At 35.8% G+C, this 11,688-nt stretch overlaps 1 protein-coding gene across 1 annotated transcript; it reads right to left on the bottom strand.

The window, feature by feature from the left end:
- Positions 1-720: 720 nt before the first annotated feature.
- Positions 721-1,644, bottom strand: LOC101827460 (olfactory receptor 4A8-like). Its single transcript, XM_013120033.2, has one exon. The coding sequence runs from the start codon at positions 1,642-1,644 to the stop codon at positions 721-723; it is 924 nt and encodes a 307-aa protein (XP_012975487.2).
- Positions 1,645-11,688: the final 10,044 nt, after the last annotated feature.

Consider the following 11,688-nt stretch of genomic DNA (forward strand, 5'->3'; position numbering starts at 1 on the left):
AAATCCCAGTACTGAAAAGAGAAAGTAGATTCAAAGTCCTATACCTAACCTGGAATCTATCCATAATTGATAACTGCTGGGAGAGGAAAGAAAAATATTTTCAATGGCCTGTTATTATACATATCACTACACTCCAAGACAGACTTCATGCCCAAAAGTAGTTGGCAAACAGAAAGTGATCTCTGGGGTTTTTATTGTTTGGTTTGTGTTGTGTGTGTGGAGTGGGTTATTTGATTTAGTTTGGCATTTTATCTTGTTGGATCTTTTTGTTTGTTTGTTTTGATGTTTTTTATGTATGGCTTTTAAAGGTTGAGAGGGGAAATACAGAAAGAGAGGGATGGAGATAGAGACAGATTCTAAACTTTGTTGAGAGAGGAAGGGAGGCTTATCTGGAAAGAGATGCAAAAAAAGAAAAATGTTATCAAAATATATTGTGCAAAATTTTTAAAGAAAATTATTTATTGAAATTTTTAAAAAATGAAAATAGGCAATTCATTGAAAAGGTTAAAAGGGTTAGCAAAAAATGAATGATACTATAAGTAGCTTCACTAATTATGAAAACTCACAACAAAATACAATGTTTTCAAATAACATTTGCAATACAAGTAATTTCACAATGTCAAGTATTGCTGTAAATGCTCAAGATGAGACCACTTCTAAATTTTTTTTATGACTATTGCCTAATGCTTAGTAAAAGAAGCAGCAAGAAGAAAGTCTTATTCAATCAGGTCTTAAAAGTCTTTGCAAGAGCTTTTCCATAGATTTTTTCATCTCTGAGTTTCTCAAAGTATATATTAAAGGATTCAACATGGGAGTGACAACTGTATAAAACACAGTAATGGATTTATCAACAGGAAAACTAGAAACTGGCCTAACGTACATAAAAATGCAAGGAACAAAGAAAAGGAAAACCACCATGATATGGGAGCTGCAGGTGAACAGAGCTTTACGCCTGCCTTCATGAGTATGATTCTTGAGAGATCTTAAGATGATTCCATATGAAAGTAGGAGGAGAATGAAGATCAAGATACACATGGCCCCATTATTGACAATGGCAGAGAGGCCAATGGAGTAGGTGTCAGTGCATGCAAGTAGCAATAATGGGTATATGTCACAGCCAAAGTGGTCAATGATATTGGGACCACAGAAAGGGAGTTTACACACAGCAAGAACTTGAATCATAGCATGTGCAAAACCTCCTGTCCAAGCCATCACTAAGAAAAGGATACATACACGTCGATTCATGATAATCAGATAATGCAGGGGTTTACAGATAGCCACATACCGATCATAGGCCATTGCCACCAGAATGACAATATCAACACCACCAAATAAATGCTCTATAAAGAGCTGACTTATGCAAGCTGTGAAAGAGATAGTCTTCTTGTCATGGAGCAAGTCTACAATCAACTTGGGCGTGATGGCAGTGGAATAAACAGCATCCATGAGTGACAGAGAAGCAAGGAAGAAGTACATTGGGGTGCCCAAGGAAGGACTGACAATCACTGTAATCACAATGAGCAGGTTTCCCACCACTGTCACAATGTAGATGAGTAGAAACATAACAAATAATGCCTTTTGCCCAGCAGGATCCTGAGTAAATCCCAGCAGGACGAATTCTGTGACATTGTTGTTTTTGTCCATTTGTCTTTTATAAGGCTTGTTCCAGAGGAAAAAAATCAGGAGAACAAGGCCTGCCACTAGGTTTATTTCAACATCAGTGAATCTCTAGACAGAGAAGCAAACAGAGGTTTCTCTGTCACCCATACCTTTAAAGTTACTTAAAGCACATCATACCTTGGCATTGATAGCAGCAAATAAACATAGAAAATGTCTCTCATTTAAACTTAAAAAAATTATCTTGGTATTAAACACAAGTATGTCAAGTAACAAAAAGCAAGACTTTGTGCTGCAACATTTTTAAATATAAACTTCGGTAGTGCCCACAAAGCTTTGGTCCTTAAGCATTCGTGTACACGTCAAAAGATAATTTTAGTCATCATGTATCTTCTCCAACCTAAAAAAATGCATATTTTAACTTCACCAAATACTCCCAATATTAGTGAGCACACGGTTACCTATAGCAATTACAGTTCCATTTCATAATTGCTTATTATTAGTTAGTGACACAACTACATGTGCCAGCAAGTTTTCCACAAGTATTTTTTCTTTAGTTGTACTAACCCATCACTCTCATAAAAACCTGCCTTTCCAGACCTCTCAGAAAAACCTAGGCAGAGAGACAGAGGGAAATAGGAAAGACAGGGTGAAAACTGAGTGGGACACATTTTTTCTTAATATTACTAGATTCTCAGGGTCCGCACATGGCAATTCATTACGTGCATCCCCAAAAGCAGACCACTAAAAGTAAATGTACATCCAGAATGCAAAGGTGATGACTGGGTTCATTTTCTAAACCTAACTACAAACATATCTCTAATGCAGGCCTAAAAAACAATGGGATTAGACAATATTTCAAAGCATTTCCTAGTCTCATAGTCTTTAATAGTATATAGGACTTTTTCTTTCAACCTCTTCCCTTTCTCTTTTGTTGTCACTTTTGTTTGTTCACATTTGCTCACTATTTCCAAGTTTCTTACTACTTCATGAATGATACTAATAACGTAAATGGAATTTTATAACTACCATGGCAGAATAATATCTGTAATTTTATTATACATGGTACAGCAAGAATGAATTTGAGAAATACATGGACATAAAAAGAGCAGTGATAAAAGCTGTGCACCTTGAAGCCACACATGGTGACAGCATGAAGTTCTTTCATCTTGTGTCATCCGGATTTGGAATGTATCATTAAGTCCCCCTCCTCCTCTGCTTCACCATTTGTACCACAGGAACTTTCATAATATCCATCTCCTAGAGATGTCTGTAGATGTCCTTATGAAATGCCTACACACTTCACAAACCATCAGCCATCTCCGTGTTTGCTAGAACATCACTTGAGAATAAATCATGAGATTTTTGTGCACTTAACAGGAATGTAATCATAGTCTGGGTGAGAGAAAAACATGTGTGTGCCTCATGAACTACTTTCTGGAGCTGGATTAAAATCATGTACCTTAGGTATTATTTCGTGTGTGTGTGTGTGTGTGTGTGTGTGTGTGTGTGTATAAATACTGAGTCCTTTATAATTAGTTACATATTATCAATATTTACCCATGAAGAAATATATTTGGACTAACAGCAAGCAAAATACCATTTGCGTGAATTTGGTAACAGAGGAGGACAAGTGCAGAGCCACAGCAGCTGTAGAAGCAGTTGGGATGTGTCTTACATATGTCTCATTCACAATCATTCTCCCATCTGTCAGAAAAATCTATCGTTGTCATTCTCAAATTTCCCAACTACCAAAGACATGCCTGTCACAGAACACAGTGTTATCAAATCACATATGTGCAATTCTGTCTTCTACACAGTTCAGTGGCTTTCAGTATTGATCATTACTAGTTTCAAGAGGCAGAACCTTCTGTGGTCATATGTGAGTATTTATGTAATAGTAAAATACAAAGGAAATAAGCTACACAATACTAGACATAATATATATATATACATATATATAACGTATATTATAAAGGGCTGATTCTATAAACAGTAAACAATAGTAAAACTGCTTTCAATTTGAACTACACTTAACACATTTCTTGAAAAATAATAGTATAATTCATTATTAAGAACATAACTTTAAAAAAATTGTCTTATATTTTTAAGAACACCCTGCCTAGCACTGAAACTCTATCACTCATAAGAAGGATAAAGGTATATCACTTGACAAAACAAAATACAAGAAAAAATAAATGTATTAATCAATTTAAATCAGTATCAAAGGAACAATATTATATTTTCCCTAATTTGTGAGTTTTAGAATTTTAATAGAAAAAAATCATATACTCACAGAAGAGAAAAGAGTAGAAGGTAAACTATCCAGAGAAAATTTCCCCTTTTTTATACCATATACAGTAGTACACAATACCAGACTAACTATCATCTTTGGTCTACTTACATATACTAGCATGTTCATTGAGAAATTTTAATATATACACATAAAACAACTGAAATAGACATTTGATCTTGTACATCTTAGGTACTTGTGAGTATATAGAAATTTTAATTTCCCTGTTTAAACTATCTAGATTCATTATGTATCCTTTTAAACAAAGCACATAAAACACAATGTCCCATAAAATGAAAATAATGAATCACTGCCATTTGTAATATGGAAGTATTTCACCTGGTATCTAGCAAAATGAAGCATAGCCTTGCATCCTCCTCACACTAAAATGAGTATTCTATGATACTGATAGCAAATATACTTACATTTTTGATAAATTTCTTTGCTTAGAATCTTAATTTTCAAATTTAGATACTTCTTTTGATATCATATGACTTAAAATATCAACTGCATTTCAGTGTATCACAGGAATCTTAGCTTTCATTCCTTTTTTGTGTTCTGGCACTCCCAACATGGTTCTGATTTTGTTCCATAAAAATCAAAAAATCATCTGCTGGTAGAGCTGCAATTATTTCATGCACCTATGTGACTTCATAGACCACATGACAACATATCAATATATAAAACATGAGGAAAGAGCACCAAGAGACTGCATAACGCACATACCCACAAAAATTTCTATCATCTTCGTCTTTCAGAGGAATATAGGGATACCCAACTTAAAACTTAAATACAAAACATTTAAATTTAATGATAAGACTTACTCAAATAGGTAGCTGGATATTATCACAGTCTATGAAAATTTCTTCATAAAAATACAAAGATGTATTATTTGAATGTTACCAAAGTCCGCCTAATGATTGTTAACACTCTTCATATGATCATGCTAAATAAAGTTCACAACTCTACAACTAATTGTATTAATTTGTCTCTTTAGTTTCAGTTGTTCTAAAAGCATTCAAAAAAACCTTGATCTTATGTATTGCAGCAGCATCTGTGTGGCTCACAGGTAAGCCAGGACCTAAACATGAAAAAATAGTTGTTTACTACTGAAGTAGTAATGATGAAAATTTCTCATGACTACATCCAGAAGTCTTTTGTCTATATCACTCAAATAAAATCTCTGCAAAATTGTGTCCTTTCTTATCAAATACATTTCCCTGAATGTAGAAGACCCCAAGAAATTGAAAGCATCCACAGACTGTCATACTGATAAATAAAGCCTAAGGATAGGACATATCAAGTGTTAAACACCAGAGGTTTGTTGGGTAATTTGATCAGGAAAACATTTCTTCCATTTATATTCACAATACTGTCAATGACTGTTCTTTGCATCATTGCTATTTTAATAGATAAGCTTGTTAAAATAATTGGAACAAATTAAAATGAGATCATCTCTTTTGGAGATAATTCTTTTTAATAATCCCTGGAGATAAAAGTCTTGAATCTTGCCAAGAATGATTAGAAAACAACCAAGCTTATTTGAAAATTGTAAAGTAAGAAAATAAATTTCCAGGTATATTGATCATGATGTTGTGAGATACTGTTGAAGTATGAAATATTTAAGTAATATGTGTAATTTTAAAGCACACATGAGTAGGAAATAAACTCAGTCCCTGTTCCCAAAATCACCCAAGCAATATAGTCCTGCACTGATGGTTAGAGGGAATCTGAAAAGCTGCTTTGAGCTGCAGAGTTGGAACTGCAGTCTGTGAAGTTGGTACTTATAGTCTAACTGCTGGAGAGATAAAGCTTCTGCCATTTGGTAGGTATGGTAAAGTTTGATTGAGGCCATAATTTATGTGAGAGATAAGATTATGATGGCTTTCATAGTGTGCATACAACTATTTAATCACTACATGTTTTTAATTGAATAACTCTGCAAGAAATAGTTATTTTTTTAAAAAATATAACAATGATTAACAACTTCCTCTGTTATTAAGTTGTTTAGTCATCAGTGAGTAGATACTCCCCTGAGCTATCTTCCAGATTAGATCATCTGTGTCACAAAGGTATAGATACTAGGTCCACAATTACAGGTGAGAGGGTCCATTGATATTGGAAATTTAGAATTTGTGTAATGAATTAGACAAATCCAGCAACTTCAAATGTATTATTTGTAAGATAAAGAGCATGTCTAATCAAGATACTTTCATGTTAGTGAATTTAATAAACAGGCAATAGGCACAAATTTCTGTGGTTAAAATTATCTAAGTAGGATAATTGAAATATATGAAGACATGGCATTTTGTGTCCTTTTCATCTGAATTCAAATACATACTAATGATTTCCACTTAAAGTTTTTCATATCACACGGAACTACATATAAGAAAAAACAAAGATATAAACAACAAGGAAAACTCTAAAAAGCAAAGGTGTTGCCAATATTTCTACATATCTGAAAATTTAATTATACATTTCTCAACAATGTGTATAGAAAGATAATTGGGATGAAGCCTGAAAATATTTTTAACAATTACAAGGACATTTGATAGCCAATGAGCAAGAAAACTATTCAAAGGATTTAAATACTGAAAAATTACGTGTCAAGCTCCTGCTTAACAAATTATTCATTTTAGCATAATGTCCTCAAGTGTAGGGTGAGATCTTGGACATCTCTGCTGCTGACAACGTCCACTTTAGGCATAACTATAGGTGAGGAATAAAGGACTGTGCAGCAGAATGCTGACTCTTTCGTTCTGGTCTGGTCTAATAGAGCAACAAGGAGACATTTGGTTTTCAGCTTCTCATGTAAGTGATTTCTCCCTCAATAAATATTATATGACAGCCTACCCTGTATAGCTCCATATTCCCCCAATACCTCGTGTTTTAGAAGTGGGATATTCATGGGATTTGGAAGGTAAGTATACCCAGCCCCCACACTTGAGCTAGTGTCCCTCTTGAGTTATTGGAGCTTCCCAGCTCAGTCCCATTAGAAATCAAATCAGCACAATTGGAGGATTGGATCCTGTATATAGTTAACCTTGAACATAAAGATCAAGATACAGAAACTTGGGTAGTAGAGGCAAACTTCTATACAGGATCACAGACCCAAACTAACAATTAGTATAAATAATTAGGTGATTGTCAGCATTTTAGACAGTGGCAATGATGTCGCCATCATAACTCAAACATCCTGGCCTTCAGGAAAGCACCTACAAGAGGTAAACATTCAGTTAGGGAATGGAACCCTAACTCAAGTAAACCAAAGAACGAGATGGTTTGACTGTATAGGGCCAGAAGGACAAAAAGGAAGACTGAGGCCATAGGTCTCAGAAATCACTATAAATCTCTGGGGTCATGATCTATTACAGCAATATAATACCAAGATTAACATTCCTCCTGTATGAGATATGAATCATAAACAAGCTCTTCATGGTAGAAAAAATATTTTAAGGCACTACAGAAAACTGATGCCAACCATACAGGTTGTACAGAAACAGCATACAAGTGCCAAACCTACAGAGGAACCAAAAGCCCTACTTTTATGTGGCTAACAGATGAACCTGTCTGGGTATGGCAATGGCCTATGATCTCTGAGAAGCTAGTGGTTTTAGAAAGTTGGTTCAGTAACAGCTAAATGAAGGACATATTAATAAATCCCCTCAATTTATTATCAAAAAGAAATCCGGTAATTGGAGGATGCTTGCTGATCTGAGAACCATAAATAAAGAAATTTAGCCTATGGTCTCTCTATAGCCTGGGATGCCATTATCTTCTCTGATACCTAAAGGATGGCCTATTATATTCATTAATCTAAAAGACTTATTCCTCACTATACCTTTACAAAAAAAAAAAGAAAAGGAAAAATTTGCCTTCACAGTATCTTCCTATAATGACTCTCGACTAGTTAGGAAATTTCAATGGAAAGTTTTGACACAGGAAATGTTAAATACTCCTACTTTGTGCCAGTATTTTGTGCCAAAGCCTTTGGAAATAATTTGCAGACAATTTAGTCAATTCATAAGTTACCATCAAATGGATGACCTAATTTTGGATGATTTTAAGGAATGAAAGTTGTAAAAAGATGTTTGAGACCATAAATGAAATTTTACCTCACTGGGGATTACAGACAGTCCTTGAAAAATACAAAGAGAATATTCTATTAATTATTTAGGTTATAAAATATATCTACAAAAAATTATACCACATTTTGTGACTGGGTTACCTCACAAAAAGAGAAACATGGCATGTACTCTCTCATATATGGATTTTAGGCATAGATCTGGGGAGTGCCAGCCTACAATCCCATGGCCAGAGAGTCTGGGAAACAGAAACTTCATTTAGTGGCTGATCGAAGAAGAGGCAGACTCCCTCGGTTAAGTACTGAGCTGTACTCAAGAAAGCCAGTAACAGAGAGGGAGGACTGATGATCAAAGGGATTAAGACTGGGCTGGTTTAACCCCCAGAAACAGCTGACCAGACAAAGGTTAACTCTTGAATCCCAGGCATCAGCCTGGGAATCCAGCATGGGACTGATCAAGACCCCCTGAATCTGGGTGTCAGTGAGGAGGCCTAGGGAATCTATTGAACCTTGGGCAGCAGATCAGTACCCATCCCAAGTATACACACAGACTTTGGACTCCTATAGAACAATGTGAGGTGCACTCTCACCCTGAACTCTTGGGTAAGGGTCTAGGCCCTGCCCTATAATAAATGACAGACTATGGACACCCCCATGGAGGGCCTCACCCTCCCTGGGGGAATGAGGGGGATAACGGGGGGGGGGAGTTGGGGGAAGGCCATGGGAGGAGGGGAGGGAAAGGGAGAGGGACCTGGAACTGACTTGTGAAGCAATCTTGTTTCTTATCTGAATTTAAACTGGAAAATAAAAAAAAAATTATACCACAAAAAGTACAAGTCAAGGAAATAAGAAACTGCCCCACCTATTCATTCTATATTCAAATGCCATTAGCAGCAGGCAATATTCCCAAAGGTATTCATAGAAATGAAATTTGGTAAATGAATGTGTTTCACATTCCAGAATTTGGAAGTTTAAAATATGTGCACCATACCATAGACACATTTTCATGTTCCAATGGGTTACTGCTCTTATCTCTGAAAAAGCTTATTCTGTTATCACATACCTCTTAGAGTTGATGGCTGTTATGGGTATACCTGCACAAATAAAAACTGGCATGCTCCAGCATATGTCTCCAGCTAATTAGAACGGTTTTTCATATATTATAAGATAAAACATGTGTATTGTACACCATACAATCCCACAGTACAAGCAGTGGTTGCTGCATAAACATCCAGGGGGAGCAAAGAACCCCATACACACATTACCTAATGTTTTATTAACATTAAAGTTTCTTAATGCTAATGAGAAATTACAAACAGCTTCAAATAGATTCTGGACTACAGGAAAAAACTTCTGAACTAAATAAGCCAGTATATTTCAAGGATGTAAAGACCTCAGTTTGGAAGCCAGGATTTGTGTTACATTGGGGAAAAGGTTTTGCCTTTGTTTCCTGAAGGAGAAGAAAAGTTTGCATTACATCAAAATTGATCAAGAGTCTACCTGAATAGGAGAAATCTCAGGAGCAGGAAAGATGACAGCTCATCCACAAATTCTACGAGGTGTAAGGAAACCTATCAAAAGGAAAGGGAAGTGTTTTGTTTTTGTCTTAACAGGAAATGCCATCTCCAAACAGTGAGAAGATACTGAATGTGTAGATACCTAAAGAGGAGAGGATGGCTAGTCAAAAAGAACCCTCATACAAAGAAGAATCTGATATTTGGTATCAATGTCTATATCTCTCAACTTATATTCTTATAAGATCTATTTCTCTTTATTTCCTAATATTCTTTTGGTCCCATTTTACTTAAACTAATGCTGACTTTGTGATGGGCAAGTCCTGTGTATATGTCAATAAAGCACTCCAAAATGATGTAAAATATCACATTGAATGTCATAAATTCAAATAATTTTGTCAATTAAAATGAAGTAATTATTCATGTTCTCCTGTCCTATATATTTAGTCTCTCTTTTGGGGAGACTGAATACTATTTATATATATATATATATATATATATATATATATATATATAGAGAGAGAGAGAGAGAGAGAGAGAGAGAAACATAAGTACACACAAACACACACACACATAGAAACACATATACATTCACATGCATACACATAAATGGAAAAAAGTTTAATGGCAGATAATTGATAGAATACTGCTCAGTGATAACCAATGAAGACTTTCTGTTTTGGATATCCTGTACAATAGCATGGCTACCTTAGTCAGCAATCCACTAAGAAAACTCACATGTCCAGTGATCTGTAATGCATCCTCAAAAGAAAAATGTATGAGTTGTTCTCTTCCTGGTTCTAGCCTTGTGAATATAATTCAAACCAATTCTCATTTTTCCACAACCCATCAGATCCAACAATTGTCTTGCAGTCATGACTAGGTCTAGTCTGACCATTTCCCCCTGTACTGTCTCCAATATCTAGGCTTTCAGAGGAGTTGCCTTTCAGGCATCTACCCACAGGTTGCTTTGCTCAGCTTCAACTACTATACTCCATATCAGACTTCCCAGTTACTTCTCCAGAGTCTAGCTTGCTGAATACTCATGGCAACCTTATCTTCAGTTCTCTGTCCAGCCAAGTCAAACCCAGTTTCCACATCCAGTTACCTAACCTATTGTAATCAACCATACCTGTGTATTAGCAGTCCTCTAGTCCATTTCAGGGTACCAATCACTGATTCATCCTAATCTCACCATTACTACCCATGCCACAGCTAACTTCTAAGCTTTTACCACAATCAGTCTCACCTACTCCTTTTATTCAAACCACCAAGTATAGCCTAGATTCACAACCAGTGCAAAATATTAGCCTAGATTTTTCTACCTTCATGCCAAGGGAACTCTAGGCACAATCCACCACTATATCTTCTCTTTTCCCAATTTACGTTATCCATAAAAAACTAAAAAAGGAAATATAGATCCAAATATCACCGTAAGAATGCCAACAATATGAAAGTTGAAATAATATTAACTGTGCTGGCCCTACACATTCACGAGCATAGAAGACTCTCCATGTTCTCATATCCTCTTCAATTTTGTTCATCAAATACCTGAAGATTTTATCATACAGGTCTTTCACTAATTGGTAATAGTTACCTCAAGATATTTTATATTATTTAATACTATTGTGAATGGGGCTGGTTCCCTGATTTCTTTCTCAACTCATTGGACTTAATATATTGGAGTACTACTCAGTGAAAAAAATTAATGGAATCTTGAAATTTGCAGGCAAATGAATGGAACTAGAAAAACCATCCTGAGTGAGGTAACCCAGTCACAATAAGATGAAGATGGTATATAGTCACTGATATATGGATTTTAGACATGGAGAAGAGGAGGGCCAGCCTACAATCCCACTGCCAGAGAGTCTGGGAAACAGGGAGGACCCTAAAAGAGACATGAGTAGTACCCCAGAGAAGGGGAATGGAACAAGATCTCCTGAGAAGATTGTGAATATGGGGGAGGGGAGAGGGAGTGTATTGGAGCAGAGAGGAGGACATGGGGGAGTAGGAAAGTTGAATTTGGGGGAAGAATAGAAGAGAGCCGGATGAGAGATACCATCATAGAGAGAGTCATTATAGGTTTGAGGAGAGATCAGGCACTAGTAAGATTTCCAGAGTTATACAAGGATGATACCAACTGCCAAACTAAGCAATAGTGAAGAGGTTGTCTTAAATAC

This window comes from Mesocricetus auratus, unplaced genomic scaffold (assembly GCF_017639785.1).
Source record: "Mesocricetus auratus isolate SY011 unplaced genomic scaffold, BCM_Maur_2.0 Super-Scaffold_100004, whole genome shotgun sequence".
NCBI lineage: Eukaryota > Metazoa > Chordata > Mammalia > Rodentia > Cricetidae > Mesocricetus > Mesocricetus auratus.

What these genes read in the sequence shown, in the direction of transcription:
- LOC101827460 (XM_013120033.2), bottom strand. Translation starts at nt 1,644, where the DNA reads ATGGACAAAAACAACAATGTCACAGAATTCGTCCTGCTGGGATTTACT.